General features: G+C 41.0%; 1 protein-coding gene across 1 annotated transcript in view; it reads right to left on the bottom strand.

Moving 5' to 3' along the window:
• Window positions 1-9,593: 9,593 nt before the first annotated feature.
• The window catches only part of LOC124805240, a 329,228-nt gene continuing 314,667 nt past the window's right edge, over window positions 9,594-24,154 (bottom strand). The window contains exon 6 of the mRNA XM_047265748.1: window positions 9,594-9,824. Within this exon, the coding sequence (XP_047121704.1) occupies window positions 9,745-9,824 (80 nt within the window). The 3' untranslated portion in view covers window positions 9,594-9,744. The remainder of the gene's footprint in view (window positions 9,825-24,154) is intronic.

Below are 24,154 nucleotides of genomic sequence, written 5' to 3'. Positions count from 1 at the left end.
TCATCCAGGGGAATCAACTGGTGCCTTCAGAGATAAATTATTGTATTGTACTGTACTGTGTGGAACTGGGGAACAGAAACGACGGAGAGGCTTCGTCCCCGCCGTAGCCCTCAGTGGTTCACAACCCCACAACAGGCTACAGCAGTCCACTCACCCCACCGCCGCCTGCGGTTCGGCCGCAGTGGACCAGACAAGTGTAACCCCAATGTTTGCGTGGTATAGTAATTATGGTGTACGCGTACATGGAGAAAGTATTTGCGCAGCAATGGCCGACATAGTGTAACTGAGGCAGAATAAGGGGAACCAGCCTACATAATCAAAACGTCTTCGGTCCCGGGTTCGATCCCCGCCGCTGCCTAAATTTTGATAAATAATCAGCATTGGCGGCCGAAGACTTCCGGCATAAGAAGTCAGTCTCATTCCGCCAATGGCCTTGTCAAAGAGGGCGGAGGAGCGGATAGAGGTTCAGGGCACTCTCTTGTCCTAGGGGTGGTAAATTGCCCATAAAGGCGGAAGAATCAGCAATGATCAACGACATGAGGATGCAGAAGGCAATGGAAACCACTGCATTAAAGAAACGTAACGTGTATCCACAGGACATGTGGCCTGTAATTGAAGAAGTGTCATGATGATCTCTCCATTGGCAAAAGATTCCGGAATAGTCCCCCATTCGGATCTCCGGGAGGGGACTGCCAAGGGGGAGGTTACCATGAGAAAAAGATTGAATAATCAACGAAAGGATAACGTTCTACGAGTCGGGGCGTGGAATGTCAGAAGATTGAACGTGATAGGGAAACTAGAAAATCTGAAAAGGGAAATGCAAAGGCTCAATCTATATATAGTAGGGGTCAGTGAAGTGAAGTGGAAGGAAGACAAGGATTTCTGGTCAGATGAGTATCGGGTAATATCAACAGCAGCAGAAAATGGTATAACAGGTGTAGGATTCGTTATGAATAGGAAGGTAGGGCAGAGGGTGTGTTACTGTGAACAGTTCAGTGACCGGGTTGTTCTAATCAGAATCGACAGCAGACCAACAGCGACAACGATAGTTCAGGTATACATGCCGACGTCGCAAGCTGAAGATGAACAGATAGAGAAAGTGTATGAGGATATTGAAGGGGTAATGCAGTATGTAAAGGGGGACGAAAATCTAATAGTCATGGGCGACTGGAATGCAGTTGTAGGGGAAGGAGTAGAAGAAAAGGTTACAGGAGAATATGGGCTTGGGACAAGGAATGAAAGAGGAGAAAGACTAATTGAGTTCTGTAACAAGTTTCAGCTAGTAATAGCGAATACCCTGTTCAAGAATCACAAGAGGAGGAGGTATACTTGGAAAAGGCCGGGAGATACGGGAAGATTTCAATTAGATTACATCTTGGTCAGACAGAGATTCCGAAATCAGATACTGGATTGTACGGCGTACCCAGGAGCAGATATAGACTCAGATCACAATATAGTAGTGATGAAAAGTAGGCTGAAGTTCAAGACATTAGTCAGGAAGAATCAATACACAAAGAAGTGGTATACGGAAGTACTAAGGAATGACGAGATACGTTGGAACTTCTCTAACGCTATAGATACAGCAATAAGAAATAGCGCAGTAGGCAGTACAGTTGAAGAGGAATGGACATCTCTAAAAAGGACCATCACAGAAGTTGGGAAGGAAAACATAGGTACAAAGAAGGTAGCTGCGAAGAAACCATGGGTAACAGAAGCAATACTTCAGTTGATTGATGAAAGGAGGAAGTACAAACATGTTCCGGGAAAATCAGGAATACAGAAATACAAGTCGCTGAAGAATGAAATAAATAGGAAGTGCAGGGAAGCTAGGACGAAATGGCTGCAGGAAAAATGTGAAGACATCGAAAAAGATATGATTGTCGGAAGGACAGACTTAGCATACAGGAAAGTCAAAACAACCTTTGGTGACATTAAAAGCAACAGTGGTAACATTAAGAGTGCAACGGGAATTCCACTGTTAAATGCGGAGGAGAGAGCAGATAGGTGGAAAGAATACATTGAAAGCCTCTATGAGGGTGAAGATTTGTCTGATGTGATAGAAGAAGAAACAGGAGTCGATTTAGAAGAGATAGGGGATCCAGAATTAGAATCGGAATTTAAAAGGGCTTTGGAGGACTTACGGTCAAATAAGGCGGAAGGGATAGATAACATACCATCAGAATTTCTAAAATCATTGGGGGAAGTGGCAACAAAACGACTATTCACGTTAGTGTGTAGAATATATGAGTCTGGCGATATACCATCTGACTTTCGGAAAAGCATCATCCACACAATTCCGAAGACGGAAAGAGCTGACAAGTGCGAGAATTATCGCACAAGCAGCTTAACAGCTCATGCATCGAAGCTGCTTACAAGAATAATATACAGAAGAATGGAAAAGAAAATTGAGAATACGCTAGGTGACGATCAGTTTGGCTTTAGGAAAAGTAAAGGGACGAGAGAGGCAATTCTGACGTTGCGGCTAATAATGGAAGCAAGGCTAAAGAAAAATCAAGACACTTTCATAGGATTTGTCGACCTGGAAAAAGCGTTCGACAATATAAAATGGTGCAAGCTGTTCGAGATTCTGAAAAAAGTAGGGGTAAGCTATAGGGAGAGACGGATCATATACAATATGTACAACACCCAAGAGGGAATAATAAGAGTGGACGATCAAGAACGAAGTGCTCGTATTAAGAAGGGTGTAAGACAAGGCTGTAGCCTTTCGCCCCTACTCTTCAATCTGTACATCGAGGAAGCAATGATGGAAATAAAAGAAAGGTTCAGAAGTGGAATTGAAATACAAGGTGAAAGGATATCTATGATACGATTCGCTGATGACATTGCTATCCTGAGTGAAAGTGAAGAAGAATTAAATGATCTGCTGAACGGAATGAACAGTCTAATGAGTACACAGTATGGTTTGAGAGTAAATCGGAGAAAGACGAAGGTAATGAGAAGTAGTAGAAATGAGAACAGCGAGAAACTTCACATCAGGATTGATGGTCACGAAGTCAGTGAAGTTAAGTAATTCTGCTACCAATGACGGACGGAGCAAGGAGGACATCAAAAGCAGACTCGATATGGCAAAAAAGGCATTTCTGGCCAAGAGAAGTCTACTAATATCAAATACCGGCCTTAACTTGAGGAAGAAATTTCTGAGGACGTACGTTTGGAGTACAGCATTGTATGGTAGTGAAACATGGACTGTGGGAAAACCGGAACAGAAGAGAATCGAAGCATTTGAGATGTGGTGCTATAGACGAATGTTGAAAATGAGGTGGACTGATAAGGTAAGGAATGAGGAGGTTCTACGCAGAATCGGAGAGGAAAGGAATATGTGGAAAACACTGATAAGGAGAAGGGACAGGATGATAGGACATCTGTGAAGACATGAGGGAATGACTTCCATGGTACTAGAGGGAGCTGTAGAGGGCAAAAACTGTAGAGGAAGACAGAGATTGGAATACGTCAAGCAAATAATTGAGGAAGTAGGTTGCAAGTGCTTCTCTGAGATGAAGAGGTTAGCACAGGAAAGGAATTCGTGGCGGGCCGCATCAAACCAGTCAGTAGACTGATGACCAAAAAAAAAAAAAAAATGCCCACATACGCCGAGGCAGATGGAAACCATCCACAGACTGGCCGGTACACCGGACCTCGACACTAATCCGCTGGGCTGATTCGTTCTGGGGAACGGCACGCCTTCCCGCCCGGAAAGATAAGTTAGGTTCTCGTTATATTGTTGTAATTTCAAATTTCCATTATTTTTTCAATATTGTCAATCATTCGTAATGAGTACTTAATAGATTGTAGTTACTTATAAATGCGTGTTCCATTTTTCAATAATGTCAGCTATATTACTCCTAAACCTAAATTCTCGTTGTTGTTGTTGTGGTCTTCAGTCCTGAGACTGGTTTGATGCAGCTCTCCATGCTACTCTATCCTGTGCAAGCTACAAATGCTAGAAATGTAGGTTTGCCTTTTCTTAATCTATTTTCTGAGATAAGTCGTAGGGTCAGTATTGCCTCATGTGTTCCAACATTTCTGCGGAATCCCAACTGATCTTCGCCGAGGTCGGCTTCTACCAGTTTTTCCATTCGTCCGTAAAGAATTCGCGTTAGTATTTTGCAGCTGTGACTTATTAAACTGATATTCCGTAATTTTCTCATCTGTTAACATCTGCTTTCTTTGGGATTGGAATTATTATATTCTTCTTGAAGTCTGAGGGTATTTCGCCTGTCTCATACATCTTGCTCACCAGATGGTAGAGTTTTCTCAGGACTGGCTGCCCCAAGGCCGTCAGTAGTTCCAATGGAATGTTGTCTACTCCCGGGGCCTTGTTTCGACTCAGGTCTTTCAGTGCTCTGTCAAACTCTTCACGCAGTTTCGTATCTCCCATTTCATCTTCATCTACATCCTCTTCCATTTCCGTAATATTGTTCTCAAGTACATCGCCCTTGTATAGACCCTCTATGTACTCCTTCCACCTTTCTGCTTTCCCTTCTTTGGTTAGAACTGGGTTTCCATCAAAGCTCTTGATATTCATACAAGTGGCTCTCTTTTCTCCAAAGGTCTCTTTAATTTTCCTGTAGGCAGTATCTATCTTACCCCTCGTGAGATAAGCCTCTACATCCTTACATTTGTCCTCTAGCCATCCCTGCTTAGCCATTTTGCACTTCCTGTCGATCTCATTTTTGAGACGTTTGTATTCCCTTTTGCCTGCTTCATTTACCGGGTTTTTGTATTTTCTCCTTTCATCAATTAAATTCAATATTTCTTCTGTTACCCAAGGATTTCTACCAGCCCTCGTCTTTTTACCTACTTGATCCTCTGCTGCCTTCACTACTTCATCCCTCAGAGCTACCCTTTCTTCTTCTACTGTATTTCTTTCCACCATTCCTGTCAATTGTTCCCTTATGCTCTCCCTGAAACTCTGTACAACCTCTGGTTTAGTCGGTTTATCCAGGTGCCATCTCCTTAAATTCCCACCTTTTTGCAGTTTCTTCAGTTTTCATCCACAGTTCATAACCAATGGATTATGGTCAGAGTCCACCTCTGCCCCTGGAAATGTCTTACAATTTAAAACCTGGTTCCTAAATCTCTGTCTTACCATTATATAATCTATCTGATACCTTCTATTATCTCCAGGATTCTTCCATGTATACAACCTTCTTTCATGATTCTTGAACCAAGTGTTAGCTATGATTAAGTTATGTTCTGTGCAAAATTCTGCCAGACGGCTTCCTCTTTCATTTCTCTCCCCCAATCCATATTCACCCACTGTGTTTCCTTCTCTCCCTTTTCCTACTCTCGAATTCCAGTCACCCAAGACTATTAAATTTTCGTCTCCCTTCACTACCTGAATAATTTCTTTTACCTCATCATACATTTCTTCAATTTCTTCGTCATCTGCAGAGCTAGTTGGCATATAAACTTGTACTACTGTAGTAGGCGTGGGCTTCGTGTCTATCTTGGCCACAATAATGCGGTCACTACGCTGTTGGTAGTACCTTACCCGCACTCCTATTTTTTTATTCATTATTAAACCTACTCCTGCATTACCCCTATTTGATTTTGTATTTATAACCCAGTATTCACCTGACCAAAAGTCTTGTTCCTCCTGCCACCGAACTTCACTAATTCCCACTATATCTAACTTCAACCTATCCATTTCCCTTTTTAAATTTTCTAACCTACCTGCCCGATTAAGGGATCTGACATTCCACGCTCCGATCCGTAGAACGCCAGTTTTCTTTCTCCTGATAACGACGTCCTCTTGAGTAGTCCCCGCCCAGAGATCCGAATGGGGGACTATTTTACCTCCGAAATATTTTACCCAAGAGGACGCCATCATCATTTATCATACAGTAAAGCTGCATGCCCTCGGGAAAAATTACGGCTGTAGTTTCCCCTTGCTTTCAGCCGTTCGCAGTACCAGCACAGCAAGGCCGTTTTGGTTAGTGTTGCAAGGCCAGATCAGTCAATCATGCAGACTGTTGCCCCTGCAACTACTGAGAAGGCTGCTGCCCCTCTTCAGGAACCACACGTTTGTCTGGCCTCTCAACAGATACCCCTCCGTTGTGGTTGCACCTACGATACGGCCATCTGCATCACTGAGGCATGCAAGCCTCCCCACCCAACGGCAAGGTCCATGGTTCATGGGGGTACATATGAGACAGGCGAAATACCTCAGACTTCAAGAAGAATATAATAACTCCAGTCCCAAAGAAAGCAGGTGTTGACAGATGTGAAAATTACCGAACTATCAGTTTAATAAGTCACAGCTGCAAAATACAAACGCGAATTCTTTACAGACGAATGGAAAAACTGATAGAAGCCAACCTCGGGGAAGATCAGTTTGGATTCCGTAGAAATGTTGGAACACGTGAGACAATACTGACCTTATGATTTATCTTAGAAGAAACATTAAGGAAAAGGAAACCTACGTTTCTAGCATTTGTAGACTTAGAGAAAGCTTTTTACAATGTTGACTGGAATACTCTCTTTCAAATTCTAAAGGTGGCAGGGGTAAAATACAGGGAGCTATAGGCTATTTACAATTTGTATAGAAACGAGATGGCTGTTATAAGAGTCGAGGGGCATGAAAGGGAAGCAGTGGTTGGGAAGGGAGTGAGACAGGGTTGTAGCCTCTCCCCGATGTTATTCAATATGTATACTGAGCAAGCAGTAAAGGAAACAAAAGAAAAATTCGGAGTGGGAATTAAAATCCACGGAGAAGAAACAAATACTTTGGGGTTCGCCGATGACATTGTAATTCTGTCAGAGACCGCAAAGGACTTGGAAGAGCAGTTGAATGGAATGGACAGTGTCTTGAAAGGAGGATGTAAGATGAACATCAACAAAAGCAAAACGAGGATAATGGAATGTAGTCGAATTAAGTTAGGGGATGCTGAGGGAATTAGATTAGGAAATGAGACACTTAAAGTGGTAAAGGAGTTTTGCTATTTGGGGAGCAAAATGACTGATGATGGTCGAAGTAAAGAGGATATAAAATGTGGACTGGTAATGGCAAGGAAAGCGTTTCTGAAGAAGAGAAATTTGTTAACATCGAGTATAGATTTAAGTGTCAGGAAGTCGTTTCTGAAAGTATTTGTATGGAGTGTAGCCATGTATGGAAGTGAAACATGGACGATAAATAGTTTGGACAAGAAGAGAATAGAAGCTTTTGAAATGTGGTGCTACAGAAGAATGCTGAAGATTAGATGGGTAGGTCACATAACTAATGAGAAGGTATTGCATAGGATTGGGGAGAAGAGAAGTTTGTGGCACAACTTGACGAGAAGAAGCGATCGGTTGGTAGGACATGTTCTGAGGCATCAAGGAATCACAAATTTAGCATTGGAGGGCAGTGTGGAGGGTAAAAATCGTAGAGGGAGCCCAAGAGATGAATACACTAAGCAGATTCAGAAGGATGTAGGTTGCAGTAGGTACTGGGAGATGAAGAATCTTGCACAGGATAGAGTAGCATGGAGAGCTGCATCAAACTAGTTTCAGGACTGAAGACCACCACAACAACAACAACAACAACAACATCGATGTTTTATGGAAGACTGTTCATAAAAGTTGGTTAAATTAAGAAATTTACAATTTAATTTGTTAAGGTAAAAATGAAAAACCAAATCCTTTTCGTTGGGACTATGTCCATGGTTAATAACACAGAGGTAGATGAGTATCGTAGAAACATGAAAAACAACCATTTTCACAGCATCGAGCACATCGTACATATCCTGCATTTTTACATTTGCTACTGTACTATTACAATATGAACCCAGCTGAGCTGATCTGGAGCCAAAGCTGCGGGATTTAGCCCGAAGATTGTTAAGCTGCCAGACGTACTGGAACTAAGGCACCCAGCTTTTTCTCACGTCACTGTGAATGCTGGCGGGATGTAGAATGGCTCGCCATAAAAGAAGAGAAAATGCTGCCCCTAGTTGGCTTCGTGGATTCTATTGTTCATAGGTTCGCTATCGACGCAGCAGGTGACACTTCCAGAACTGAAATGTACTTCTTGGATTCGAATAAGGAAGGAGCTATTAGATTACCAGACGACTGCCTGTAAGTAATACCTTCAGTGGCTTCAATATTCAACTACACGGTGAAATCCTCCAGTACTCTCTTACGTTATACACAGCTTCTGCAGAAAAATTACGCTGTGGTTAAGTCAGAGAAATTTTCATCATTCTTGTTTTTAATTACAATAGAACGTTAACTAAAAAGGATAACGTTTTGCGGTTTTGTTGTAGTCGTCTTAGGAGGGTATAGTGGGAGATTTGCACTGTATTATTTTATTCTCCTTAAAAATTAAATTACTTTCGAAGCTGTATTGCTCCTCTGCTCATCTGTTTTTACGTTTGAACTGCAGCTGGCCAGGTCACTGCAGGCTAGCTGTACCAGCTGAACGGCCAGAGCTGTTCAAGTTAAAGGCGCCGGTAAAGCTGTTGTTCCGTATTATCGCCAAGTCGATGTGCGCCTAACGCACAGCGCAAAACGTGTCCTTGTTATCCTACTTGACAGAACTCGAGGCAGCTTGGCTGCAGTCCCACGTGAAGCGGAAATCCAATGAGGTTCCTGCAAACGCGGAAGAATACACACTGCAATGTTTACATCAGGTTTATTCTTATGATGAACGGATTACAGTAAGCAGGACACATGGGTGCAAGTCCTGGTGCTGGTACAAATTTTAGTTCATTGCTCAGCCTAAATCGTTATCATGTCACTAAATCATTATTTGCTTAGTTGTTCCTTCCTAGTGTGCGAAGGTTTGAGTTACATTGCTAGCACATTGTGGATGATAGGCCACCACCTTTCTGCACAAAACGAATGCTGTCTGGGGTGGGAGCATGAGGAAGGGTCAAAAAATAGCCATGACTGACTGAGATGCAGGTAGCCTTGGTGAGACTTATGAAGGAACATTGGTGATATTCTAGCATTTGAAATAGCAAGCATAGAAATCCAAAATGGTATTGTTCAGAAACACTAATACGGATAAACTTTTGAACCCATATCGATTACAGGAGCGATAGCGTTCATACTATTCATCTTTTAGAGCTCCATATTGTATAAAACTCTGCCTAAACTAAACAGGAGATCTTGTTGGAAAGAGTGATGTAGTCTTGGCTGAATAAGAGTAAAGTTAGCTATCTGACGTCCGATTAGCAGTGATCAAACAGCCAGGACCATCCCTTACAATTCGTGTCCTTAGTCACCCCAGTTAGTATTACAATGTAACTTACATATTGTGTGAATAAATTTTAGAAGAAATTTGTGATTGTCTTGTCTGGGAAATATATCGTATACCACGTGAATTTAAACAAAGATCTTGTGATGCAATTGAGACCAATGCATTCACTAACCTTACATAAATTCTTGTGATGAAAGGGTCCTTAATTAAAGTAGAGCATTTACGATACATGCCTTGTACAATATGAGCAATGTCTTTGCAGAATTCCTGCAGACATTCCTGCAACAATTTTTTAAGTGTCACTGTTATCTATCATTATAATTTTTTTATTTATTGCCTTTAAGAATTAGGTTAAGTTACACAGTTCATCTGTGAAATTAATTAAACTGAATAAAAATAAATTTCTGTATTGTTCAGCTGCTATATCACAGGCTTCTTTCCAAATCATTTGTATTATGTTATTTATTTGTATTTAACATGGAAATAATCAGACAGGTCTCATACAACATTAGGTACTGGCAGGTAGTGTCACTGAAATGCAGTTAAACAGTTCCACTTCTCTCTCTTTCGCACAAAAACTGATGAAAGCTGTAGACAACCACCAACAGGTATACGTCCAAAACTGTAACAGAAAGAAGAAATCATTAGAAAAATATTACAATCTTGTATTGTGTAAGTGGATGTTAACAGTTCTTAGAGTATAATGGATTATAAGACACAATTAAGTGAAAATTATTGTGTATGACATACAAAATGATTTGTTTACTTATTTGAGTCCCATAATATGCTAATATTTATAGTATAAAATAATTCAATAGACATGAAATGTAGACAGTGTGCACTACTGTTTGTGAACATTACACCAACGTGGAAAATTAATAAAATGTTATCTTTATATGACTAACAGTGTCAGAAAGAAATAGTAAATATGCACTGCAATAAGGCTACATTACATGCCCAAAACATTACTTTAGGGTGTCTCCACATCGTAAAAAAGTACTTTTACTCGGTGTGGACTTAAAGTAAACTGGCTTTCATTATGACCAGAAGAATGATATACCAGAGGGTTACAGTCAGTGTAAAGTTACATTGTGTCAGCTATTGGACAAGGCTCATAAATGTCACCAAATGATCAAATACTTGGCTTGTTCCTGTGGATCTCCTTTTGAACCCAGTAACTTCGTTGAGCTACAGCCTTAGGCACTTATGAAACAAAACGATATCTTATCCACGTACCACTCACAAATGATATAAAATAGCCAATACTCTCTTACAGACACTTATATACTCCTATATGCCTTCAAGGCTATGAAGAAGATGCTGTTCACTTAATAAAATTTAGTTCAAAAAGACTGAGAACTAATAAAGTGCAGCTGCCAGTTCTCAAAATACTGAAGACATTATGTGGCAGCTTTTGACATAAATTCCTCATTTAACTACAGATGTATACAGATTGGTAAGCCTTCACAAAATTGTCAGTTAAACTGCAGCCTACTTTTACTTACAGTAGTAGCAAATGGAAAATTCAGTTGAGAAAACAGATAAAATTTCAAAGAGACAACATAGCTGACCATACCTATCTTCAGGAGGAAAAATAACTAAAGTGTCAATAGGACACACTTAAAAGAAAGAAATACTTTCAGGACATGTGTGTTTCTTCTTCAGGGTAGAAAGAAGGAAATGCTGGAAAGGAGAATATTAAATTTTTTTGGATTGGTTTACAACTTCTCTCTCTCATATGCCTTTTGGTCTTTGGATATAAAAAATAGTCTGCTGGTGCCACACTGCTCAAAAAAGGTACAACATGAGACCATTTTTTAAAATATAAACTGAAACATAATGACTGTCTCATATACACTGTGTGATCAAAAGTATCCGGACACCCCCAAAAACATACTTTTTTCATATTAGGTGCATTGTGCTGCCACCTAATGCCAGGTACTCCATATCGGCGACCGCAGTAGTCATTAGACATCGTGAGAGAGCAGAATGGGGCGCTCCGCGGAACCCACGGACTTCGAACGTGATCAGGTGATTGGGTGTCACTTGTGTCATACGTTTGTACGCGAGATTTCCACACTCCTAAACATCCCTAGTTCCACTGTTCGCAATGTGATAGTGAAGTAGAAACGTGAAGAGACACGTACAACACAAAAGCGTACAGGCCGACCTCGTCTATTGATTGACAGAGGCCGCCGACAGTTGAAGAGAGCCGTAATATGTAATAGGCAGACCCTCACACAGGAATTGCAAACTGCCTCAGGATCCACTGCAGGTACTATGACAGTTAGGCGGGAGGTGAGAAAACTTGGATTTCATGAGCGAGCGGCTGCTCGTAAGCCACACATCACGCCGGTAAATGCCAAACGACGCCTCGCTTGGTGTAAGGAGCGTAAACATTAGACGATTGAGCAGAGGAGAAACGTTGTGTGGAGTGACGAATCACAGTACACAATGTGGCGATCCGATGTCAGGGTGTGGATATGGCGAATGCCTGGTGAACGTCATCTGCCAGCAATGAAGTAAAATTCGGAGCCGGTGGTGTTACGTTGCACTCATTGTTGTTTTGCGTGGCACTATCACAGCACAGGCCTACGTTGATGTTTTAAGCACCTTCTTGCTTCCCACTGTTGAAGACCAATTCAGAGATAGCGACTGCATCTTTCAACACGATTGAGCACGCGTTCATAATGCACGGCCTGTGGTGGAGTGGTTACACGACAATAACATCCCTGTAGTGGACTGGCCTGCGCAGAGTCCTGACCTGAATCCTATCGTACACCTTTGGGATGTTTTGGAACGCCGACTTCGTGCCAGGCCTGTCCCCAGTTCTGCACTGCGTGAAGAATGGCCTGCCATTCCCCAAGAAATCTTCCAGCACCTGATTGGACGTATGCCTGCGAGAGTGGAAGCTGTCATCAACGCTAAGGCTGGGCCAACACCATATTGAATTCCAGCATTACCGATGGAGGGCGCCACGAACTTGTAAGTCATTTTCAGCCAGGTGTCTGGATAATTTTGATCACATAGTGTACGTATGTGTTGTAATGAAAGAAAAGCAAGAGTTGTATTCAAAGAATCTGCATATACAACTGCATTTCAGTTGGTTGAAATACCATGCTTGGAAGTAAACAATAACTGACTAGACACTTGAAATTTCATTGAGTACTCTGAGTGGTGGTGAAACTTCAAATTCCACACATAAATCTAGTTATGGGGAATGAAAGTAGATTGAGAGTCCTTGTAAGAGAATTATGGATGCGTAATTCATCGATGATGTACACTCGTTAAAGACTATTTATCGATAAATTCTTCAGCACAGTTCAACAGTTTGGATCACTTACCAAGTTGAACAAATGGAAGAGATCTTCTGAAAAATGTTGGATTCAGTATCTCACGTGTAAGAAGTAATAAAAGCTGGCAAGACACACAGAAGTTTGAGAAGCAGAACACCCAGATAATTCAATTTCTCTACTCTTTGCAGCAACTCTCTTTGTCTTAAAACTTAAATTCAAGTAATGGTACTTCTCACTCACGCACATAACACACACACAACGGTTTGGAAATCATTTTTATGGACAAAATATAGTCCTCTGTATGTGACCTATCACGTCATTTTCCACAAATGTCTTAGTGAAAATCATGAATCACCAATTGTTCTAAATGTTGACGTTTATTTTTTAGACAAAGTAGGAACATAATTTTTTATCTACAGGCTTTTATGTAACTTTGCAACATAATTTAAATTTTTTTGCAATCTTTTTCGTCTCTCTGTATGTCTGAAAACTGCTTTGCAGTAGAAGTTCTTTATGGTTTCCCATGGACACTGACGCACCATTTTTGGGCTGCCCTCCAGCAACCTTTAGTGTTGGCCTCACTGTCATTCTTCCAGTGAACCCAAAAGATTGGAGAGGCCAAGTCGAGGCGATAGGGAGCATGTTGGAGACTTTCCCACTCAAATGTCGCAAATTTACCCACAGTGTGACAAGCAAAAAGAAACTACATGTTTTCTTGCTGCAGCATGATCTTCTTCCCAACGCATTGATTAAGAAGTGTGCAGCACAGCTTGAAAGGTGTCTGGATGCCATGGAAACCATTTATGAGCTGCCCAGGTTCAAGAAAAATGGCAAGAATGCAACCCACTGCATTCCAGAAAACTTTTCACATAATTTTCTCAGGCGATTACATGATCATTCCTTTCTTTGTTAATGATAAATCGTAATAGTACCATTCCATACTCTGACATTTTGTTTCAGGCTCATAATGATGAAACCAGCGTTCACTGATTGTCACACTATTCATCTAAAAGTCATATCTATTGTTTCTAAATGTCTGAAGAAGACTCCCAGTTATAGTACTTTCCTGCACTTTGTGGGCATGAGTCAATACGTGTTAAACTCAATGGGCATAGACTTTTTGAAAACCCAAGTTTTGAGCGATTTCCTGCACTATATAAAGATGCACCTCTAGGGAGCTTATATAAATACTTTTTCCTTCATAATTTTATTTTATGCACTGTGTTTAGCAATAAAGGTAAAAATATTAAATGATACATGAGTCTGAACATAAATGTTTCATTGTATTTGTGTATATCTTTGCTATAATATTTATAGAGCCTATTTTCGACCATCTAAATTGAACAATCGAGTGATAGGGCGTTGATGAGGAGAACACTGATTGTTCATGTGATGGTATAGATGGTGTGTTGGTTTACATCTGTAAAGACACAGGTAATTAATTCAAATTAATATGAGCGCCATATTGTGTGAGCTGCAGAAAGACAGTTAGGAATATGGAGTAAACTGTGAACTGTAGGCTCTGCTTTTATGCATGGATGAATTAAGACAGTTTTCACATGTGCAGTGGAAATATCATTACCTGCAACAGATATACAGGGTATCTCCACCATTTTGGGTGAAACTGACACAGCTGATAGTGGGTCCACAACCTGTTAAACTGAGAAAGGGAACAAATGGTTGGAAATGCATATCTGTTGTGTTATGGACATACACAGCATACACCACATAACAGCAATATAGCTGATAGTTCTTGTTCAAAGTGACAATCACCAGTCTCAGTGCATGTATTGCAATGGCGCATGCAGCCTGATGCACTCTCGCAAAGGTCCCAGGTGTCTGTTGCACACTGGAAAATGCAGTGGGTGATAAAAACCAAACAGACGTACTGTACACAACTTAGCTGATGGCACATGTGTCATGTGACGACTGCATGCATCTCACTGGCGCATTAGCCTGTGCCAACACACACCACTATCCCTGATTTCATTTGTCCATTGCATCAGATAACTTGTAATGTGTCCATGGTGAGGTGTGTTACTGTGTACAATGTTGCTAGAGTCCAATCTGCGTGTCTTCTGGTACAACAGACACCAGAGACCTTTAAGTGTGGCAGACCTTCATGCACTGTTGTTATGCACGTAAAGAGACTGGCGGTCGTCATTTTGAACAATTACTATGAGCATACATTGTTGTTATACAGTTTGCACTTTGTATGTCCAGATCACAATAAATACACATTTCCGACTGTTGGTTCCCTATCTCACTATAATTAAATGGTTCAAATATCTCTGAGCACTATGGGACTTAACATCTATGGTCATCAGTCCCCTGGAACTTAGAACCACTTAAACCTAACTAACCTAAGGACATCACACAACACCCAGTCATCACGAGGCAGAGAAAATCCCCGAACCCGCCGGGAATCGTCACTATAATCGGTTTTGGACCCACCATCACCGGCTTCAGTTTGACCCGAAAGGTTTGAGACGTCCTGTGTAATGGATCTGGAGACATTATTTTCAACGCAGATCTGTCTCAAATACCAGCATCATCGTTGCTGTACTATTACGACACAGAAGGTGTCACACAAATAACACTCCTTACATTGAATCCTTGAAACAATTCTGGTTAACTCGATATGTCACATGGCATACTTATGTGAAACTGAACGAATTTTCTTAATATGCAGGTGTAATAAATAAGCCAGCATTTCGCGAATGTAAACCACTAACACTCACAGTAGTAATTTCACACAAGTAATTTCCCAGACTCGAGCTACGAGATGCGGTTCTGAGGGCAAGGAGAGTTTTACGACGCCACGTCGTCCCATGCGGCTAAAAGTCCCTCACCACCGGATACCTAGCGAACACAATGAGACGCCGCCGCTACTGGGTAGGACACTGGCAAAAGCAGCCCTTCTGCCTGCTTTTACGACGATCAAAAAAATGGCTCTGAGCACTATGGGACTTAACTTCTGAGGTCATCAGTCCCCTAGAACTTAGAACTACTTAAACCTAACTAACCTAAGGACATCACACTCATCCATGCCCGAGGCAGGATTCGAACCTGCGACCGTAGCGGTCGCGCGATTCCAGACTTACGACGATCCTTCGGAAAGCTTTCCTACAGGAACATGGCGGGAGATCCCAACTTAAAACATTGGTGACTCATTGTAGCCACCTGTCTTAAAACTCGTATGAAAGAAAAAGCTGTTTTCCTCAGTATTACCTCGCAGTTGTTAAACCCTGGCCTATGAAAGAAGAGACGCCTGTGATAGGCTACAAAAATTCTAGTGGGTGGAGTTTTAACAAGTACGAATGCCCTGATTGGCCAGAAAGAAAACGCATGTCCACCATCTTTGGTTTAGGCAAATTGCAGACAGAGTAATAGGCTCTTCTCCTGCAGAAAATCGTCGAGTATTTGAACATAGCGACTCGTGTTGCGCTGAGATGACTGCGGGAGACATTATGTGAACACTTATTCATAGGCTCGTCTTAACTCGTAAGGACTGAAACTGCAAAGTCTCCTAGTACAGAGAATCGCGCTGAGCAATGACAGTTAACACTTGCGAGCGATTTGAGGGCAACGACGTATATGCTATTCCAGCCAAATAGCGTGTACCATGCCAGCTAACTTAGATAGGGAATAACTAGGAGTCTCCACTCGCCGAAGATGTAGGAAATTTATCCGACTGGTGTTTAACAGTCGAGAGAGATTTAGAATAGATTCTGAGGTTCACAGCTGGCGCTGACAGGCACCACTTCCGCCGCCGACACAAGGTAAACACACGCGCACTCCCACCACACCTGCAAGTGATATTCAACTGACACTCAGAACTGCGATCGTCTCCATCTCTCCTACTTTTTTGGACATTCAACCATGACCTGTAGTTAACCATATTCACGATTGTCGGGCTTAACTGAAGCAGAATCACGAGATATCTGAACTAATAATAATTATTGATCAGCCACTGAAAAGTGCTTTGCCATTGAAGAACCTTATAACAGTTAGGAATTTCTCTTCACAGTTGTGAAAACTCAGTATCAATGTTTTACCATCCTGTACGTAATTTTGCTAACACTGCTATGTCATGAACTCATACTTAGAGTACAAATAAATCTTAACAATGAAAACTCATTTTTTTGGTAACATATGGTTATGCGTGAAACAGTACACTAATTTCTGTTAGCGATAACGTTTCCTTTACAGGGAGTGTAGTGGAACCGACATTGAAATCATTGTGTGATTACATCACCCTCTCCATACTACTGCACTCTTCTGAACTCTGCAAGTGTGAGATGGTATCTTCCTGCCTGTAGGTTGAACACCAATTTCCTTAAACAGTCATGGAGTGTCCTCTCACAACTGTGGACTGAGCAAGGTGGCGCAGTGGTTAGCACACTGGACTCGCATTCAGGAGGATGACGGTTCAATCCCGCGTCCGGCCATCCTGATTTAGGTTTTCTGTGATTTCCCCAAATAGCTCCAGGCAAATGCCGGGGTGGTTCCTTCGAAAGGGCACTGCCGACTTCCTTCCCCGTCCTTCCCTAATCCGATGAGACCGATGACCTCACTGGCTGGTCTCCTTCCCCAAAAAAACAAAAACAACAAGCAACACAACTGAGGTAGGAAGACAGAACAGAACCAGGCTCACGGGTGTTAGAAATAGATAAGGGGAAGACATTAAAATTTTCCTTAAGCTCACACTAGCACAGCCACAGATGACCACCCAAGTAACTGCGACCTGCCACTCGTTGGACTTGGCTTTGGTTGTCTGCCACATCGCTGATGGGTAGACTGAGGGTCTTCCGTCAGCAGTACATCTCATGGCGTCTGTCTCTCTGTCATCACTGCTAGGTGAGAGGGCCGTTCTGTGGCGCTATTCCTGACTGACTCTGTGGGCACTTCTGGTGCTAGGGGCCTACCTGTCCAGTGGGGCTGGGAGCATGTGACTACACGACTTCTGACAGTGCGGTACATATCGATGGGACAGCACGGGTCAATGTCATGTTCTGAGTGGGATCGAGGAGGCTCTAACCCAGTGTCAGGCCATGCTGTCACGCCACGTCATTGCCTGCCAGACAGCGGCCTGCAGGCCTTCGGCTGAATTGCCAGGGCAGCAGCCTTGCCAACCGAGCTGACAATAGGAGTCAGTGCAATTTCACTAAGTTACTGGTACAAGGCATCAGCCAAGCCTAATGAGAAGACAGAATTGTAAATCCAAACGAAAAAAATTTAACTTGCTAATCATGCTTTGTTATCGCCGTAAGGTACAGATTACATGGAGTAGGAAATAATGATGTAGAGTCATTGGGGGCAGCCGGCCGCTGTGGCCGAGCGATTCTAGTCGCTTCAGTCCGGAACCATGCGGCTGCTACGGTCGCAGGTTCGAATCCTGCCTCGGGCATGGATATGTGTGATGTCTTTAGGTTAGTTAGATTAAAGTAGTTACAACTCTAGGGGACTGATGACCTCAGATGTCCCATAGAGGTTAGAGCCATTTGATCCATTGTGGACACCAGAGCTAAGCTCAGCTTTAAGTTAGAAACTAACGGGCTTTGCGAATACATGGAAGTGTTGCCAACTGTGTGATGCGTTTTCGAGATTCTAGGACATGACTTCCTGGGTTAAGGAGAACCACTTCTTGCGCCAAATTGTTGGAGTGCCGAGCAGGAACACCACTACATTGTTCAGGATGGGCCGGCCGAAGTGGCCGTGCGGTTAAAGGCGCTGCAGTCTGGAACCGCAAGACCGCTACGGTCGCAGGTTCGAATCCTGCCTCGGGCATGGATGTTTGTGATGTCCTTAGGTTAGTTAGGTTTAAGTAGTTCTAAATTCTAGGGGACTGATGACCTCAGCAGTTGAGTCGCATAGTGCTCAGAGCCATTTGAACCATTTTGTTCAGGATGGTGTTGTGGGACCTGTAGAGCAACTTGCGACGACAGTAAAATATGATTAGCAAGTTAATATTTTTTCGTTGGAATTACGGTTCTGTCTCTTCTTGTTAGCCACGGCTGACACCTGGTATTATACGTAAGTGTTATATTTTAGCTGGGGGAAACATATTTATTTCCTCAATTCTTGTAAAGTACCTTATTAAAGTCATCTACAGTGCATCGAAATTCCGTGCTGAGAAGAATATTTCCTAAAGGAACCAATGCCCTGAGCGGACTTAAACCATTCCCTATTAAAGATTTCGATATTTCGTTTTGCAGTTTGTCAGTCTGTGTACTGGGGTCAGGCGATGGGTGGAAGAGGGGGGAGTGGGGGGGGGGGGTATTAAGGACACAGGAAAGTTGACTGGTGTAGAAGCACACCTGCAAAGCAATTAAGACCGAGAAAAGGTTATGCACTATGTTCCGTTTGGCTGTAGTTTCAATTCTCTACCTGTAAACTAAGTGGAGGTTGCTAATACAAACTCTGAAAAAGACGACAGTATACGTGTTTTACGTAACTGTTACGTTAAAGCTGGAGAAAACACATTTTTCTCAATCTAGGACATTGTTTTCCGTAATAGCATCAAAAATAGACATTGGCGAGTCAGGGTTGATTCCCATCAACAAAGTTAATCCACAACTCTTAGGAAAAGGAGAAATGTATCGAACAGACTTAATCCATACTCTATTAAATAAATTCCACCCCTAAGTACAGTCAGTGTGTAATGTATATGTACAAGAAAACTGAAACTGTAAGAGGACAAGCTAAAAGAACGAAAACTGGAATATCTGGCGAAAACACTTGCCATGAAGGATGGATCTAAAAAGTTATTGAAAAAATAAGAAGCTCTGCAGATATGCAGGCGAAGTTCACACATTACTTTAAAAACGGTGTATGGAAAGATATGGACATGAATGGCGTGTAGCGACAATAGGCATTTACTGTAGTGGGAAGTTGTCATACGTTGGAGAGCTCGCAGGAATCAATGGATCAATAGATGTTTACTATACTATAGGATACACCATTTTTTTTATTAACATCCACTCCCATTTAAATCAGCTTAAGAAGGATGGTTACATGTATCTAAAGCTGACAGGATGGATGTTGTGCAACAGATGAGTCCCTTGCAGAGTTAAAAACTGAACGATAACTACATTCAATGGGCGTTCATTTGTGGAAGTTGTAAACTTAAAGTTTTATACGAAAATCTCACAAGAATTTGGGGAGCAAGAGCTATCAACATATTTCCAGGAAGACGTGGAATGTTTTAACAATAGTGTAATACAGGAAATCATCTTCATCATCATCATCCTTTTAAGGATTAGGCTGTTGCTTGTTGCGAACTCACAAACAAAATCATTCCATCTTTTTCGAGGTCTTCCAATAGCTCTTTTCCCACTCGGCTTGTAGTTCAGTAGACGGGACACCGGAAATAAGAGGCAAAATTAAAATTCGTGAATACACTCTGATAGAAGAACTGGAAGAACGAGAAGAGCTAATTGTTAAAGGAGAAAAATTAGATATATATTAGAATTCAAGATTGTGCGTGCTTGTGCTTGTTAAATGATTGATTGGAGAAAGAGTTAGATGATTTAAATACAGATTTAAATTGTAAGCTAATAATTAAGTTGGATGTTATTAAAACTACCCCAAGCAAATGTAAAGATAGAGTGTAAATTGAAACGTCCCCTTTGAACAATTTTACATGACTGTGCTTAACCTGACACACAATATTTTTAGCGCAACGCAATCTGACTTTCAAAACTCCCTACTAAAGAATGGCCCTGACAAACATTAAACTATACCTTTCACAAATCACTTACCTCACAAAAATCTTCGCTGCTCAAGCTACTGCAATACAGCGAGCGCCACTACTGCCAGCTAAATAAAAGATTCAAACTACTGAAGGCACTAACTACTGATAGGGGTAGTTAGCAAATGAAAGATATTAATAGAGAGCAAACAATGTATTTACCTTAATATCATCACAAATCATAATATATATATATATATATCAGTTCATGACAAACTGCAAACCTCCGCCATCTCTCTCCCCACATCCACCACTGCTGGCGGCTCACCTCCAACTGCGCAACGTTACGCGCTGTTCACAGCCAGCTGCCGCTGCCCAACACTACAATGGCAGACAATAATGTAAACTAGCCACAGACTGCACACAGCACAGCCAGTGATTTTCATATTGAGCGCTACGTAACGTTGCCAATAAGAAAACATAAACAGCCTACTTACATAGAGAAAACATAAACAGCCTACTTACATAGCCCCCATGCTCCCCACTAAAATTTTTACAAATTGGATGGGGCAGTGGCCAATACAGATTTGACAAAAATTTTTCACAATTACAGTAACAAAGATATAAAATGCACACACTTATTAATACAATGTTGGTCAAAAGCTAAAATTGTCTCACAGTCCATAAAGACAGTCCTAATCGTACATAACAGGAGAATAGCAGTGTTTTTCTCAAAGTCTGAGCAGTAAAAGAAAATGCACACGGAAGTAGTGGATTTCCATGGAGTCTTGAAGAAGCAGTGTTGTCCTCCCAACGGAAAGACAGTGCTGACTCTTGACATGCATACAGGTAATGGGCCACAACAGAGCAAACCCACAGCAGAGTCAGTCGTAGTTTGGAAGAATATTGGTAGGTAGGTCAACACAGAACAGACCCACTGTAGTCCTGGTAGAGATTACGGTATTGGTGGGCCACCAGAGGTGCAGACCCACTGCAGTCCTTGTAGAAATAATGGTATTGGTAGGTCATCATAGATGCAGACCCACTGTAGTCCTTGTAGAGATAATGGTATTGGTGGGCCACCAGAGGTGCAGACCCACTGTAGTCCTGGTAGAGACGGCCAGCAGCCATCCGTTGCGACTGTGCAGGTGCACAATCACCATCGAAGATTCTTGCAGAGAATATAGCAAGTCCATAAACCACCACTTGTGCACTCAGAAAGTTTTTCTTTTAATTGTCCTTAGAACCAGCAATGCTGTTATCCAGTCCCTTGCTGAATTACCAACACACGTGCAAACACTATCAGTCCCTACTTCTCACATATTGTCCATGTACTATGACCAACAGAAACGTGTGCAGTGAAATGTAACTAAGAAGTTAATAATATCATGAACTGGTGACAATTACAATTTTATAACATAAGAATACAATAACAAAGGTACAAAATACATCATTAAAAACATAATAATACAGATAACATTTGTAGTAATAGGGGCTTTACAAAAGAATAGAAATAAACATATACATCAGTGTTACAAAAATAGTGACATAAGTACATACATAAAATAATGAGAATAGTTTTCGAAACATTAATTTCACACATGAACATTGAAACAGAACAGAATTGTAAACAACTTTACAAAGAAAATAACATATTATTAATGCAACTTATATTTGAGGATAACAGTATTCCTCCTCATAGTGAATATAGCTTAGTATTAGAAGAGAAAAAAATTCTATGAAACATTACACAGAGACAGGAAGAAAACAAATACTCAAGGGTACACAAACACATAGTGGGATAACACCAATAGGAAAGGACAGGGTTCGTTTTCAGTGTAACATTTGGTACTGCAGTCCAACCCAAAACTTCATATATCTTTCCTCTTATTTCATCCTTTGTTTCCACCAAAAAAAATTCTATCTAAGCATGCTTTCTGTATTTATATGTTCACAAATTTCTTACCTCAACATTTATTTCCAAGAAAATCCTACCTAAACCTGTTTTCTCAATGCATTTCTTCCAATTCATCGCAACTCATTCTCTTAGAGGCTACCCCCTCTTAAGCTAACTTAAATCTACTGAGCTCAGATGCTAAACTAAGGGACGAGGCAATGCAGCAGCACAAAATAAGTAACACAAACAGCAATGACCAAAAAGTTGGAAAATTGCAAAGCAAGCTACAGTAAATCTAAATTAACAGATAAAATGCAAAATTACAACTAATATGAGCCAATGCGCAGTAAACAAAAAATTAAATCTGGCTTAGCAGAGTAACACAAATTAAAATTCAGTAACACGATGCCTGGCAAACAGCAGTAACTTATACCTAAACATGACATAGCTCAAGCAGAGAAAATAGTACACTAAAGATAACAATGCAGATAAGGGAAATGTATAATCACATCTTAATGTCTAAGTAATTAAAGTGGTGCACCACAAGAAGTTATTCTACCAAAAAGTTACCAATTACTTGAAAAGAAAATTATGAATGCAGTTACTAGTTCCTTCTTATTGTTCTTTCCTTTCCAAGTGCTCCTTTTTTAAAGAATGTGGATCATAAAATAATTATTTAATAGATCTGTTGACAGAAAGTGTTCACATTAGCAAATGCATTTTTTTTATAAAAGCAATGCTGCAACACAGCTGGAAAACAGATGTCAAATGAAATAAGCAACTATGAAAAGCAAAGCATAAAAATATCATTCAGTAGTCATGTGACATTTCGTAAGTTAGTAGAAATTCTCTCAACTCTCATAGAAAGACGCTTGTCATAATCAGGTGTGCAGATGTAAAAATATTTCTTGTCATTTTATTAGGCATTTCAGTAAATATCGTAAATTAAGAGCTAGTGTAATCATATGTTTTCAAGTTCGACCGTGTCGTTTTTGCGATGCTTTCTCTAAAGGAATGACAATGGCCAGGATAATGGCCTTCCCTTTCTTTTTTTTTCTTTCTTCCTGTGCTCTGAAAGGCACGCGCTAATGACTTTTTCTCCAGGCGTCTGACACAGCTGGGTGCCCGCGACGCATTACGTGCAGGTGGTCACTTAACTTTCGTACGGAAATATTTACGACAGGAGATTCTGCTACCGTGGTAGTCTCATATAAAAATATTTCACAGGTCAAGAATTAGCGTTGCAAATCTGTAGAAACAAAATCCTATAAATATAAGTGTCCAAAAAAAATTTTCGTCTGCGTTGTAATACATTCACGAATATACACACACATTTCATAACTCTTAAAGTACGTTTCTTGGTTTCCAACATCCTTTTCATAAATCAGAGTCCCTAAACACTACTCATTATTCCTTACCTCATTATACATATCCATATTCGTCGACACTTCTTCAATATTTCATCATGAGAAATACGTAGCATAATAAACATTCCTCAACAACATAATACACATCGTCGTCGTAATAATAACATCATAACACCTCAGTCAAATCTCAAAATCGTCGTAACTTCCTCCAATAATTTCCAAGCCTAAAAAAATTCTCTGCTCATGTCAAAAGTGTCAGCTGCCTCAAACGTACTTTAAAAATCATGAATCCATACCAAATACATCATTCAAAGCTCTCATAGTATCACAATGGTTCCAAAAAAAAATATGAACAGTTTACAAAGTACAGACAAAATACAGTTTCATAAGTGTGAAGTTATCCAACGGTGTAATTGCGTAAACATCTGTCACTGATGTAGTAAAAAACATGTTTATCTCTCAGTTAAATGATCAGATAGCTGTGTAATTTGTGTGTTAGAGAAATATGGTACCGATGTGTAAAGTTGTATAAGCAAATACCATATTAGCTAGGGCTCCTTGTGCTTGCCAAACACATGGTACACAAAGTAAGCGTGTACCCCCCTGAGGATAAATGTAATTATGCCCTCAGGTGTTACAAATTACAGCAATGGAATGAAATGTATCACGGAAAACTTTCTTTGTAATTAAAAAATCTTT

This window comes from Schistocerca piceifrons, chromosome 7 (assembly GCF_021461385.2).
Source record: "Schistocerca piceifrons isolate TAMUIC-IGC-003096 chromosome 7, iqSchPice1.1, whole genome shotgun sequence".
Classification (NCBI taxonomy): domain Eukaryota; kingdom Metazoa; phylum Arthropoda; class Insecta; order Orthoptera; family Acrididae; genus Schistocerca; species Schistocerca piceifrons.
The sequence above is the reverse complement of the archived record's forward strand: the minus strand, read 5'-3'. Positions and strand labels throughout refer to the sequence as shown.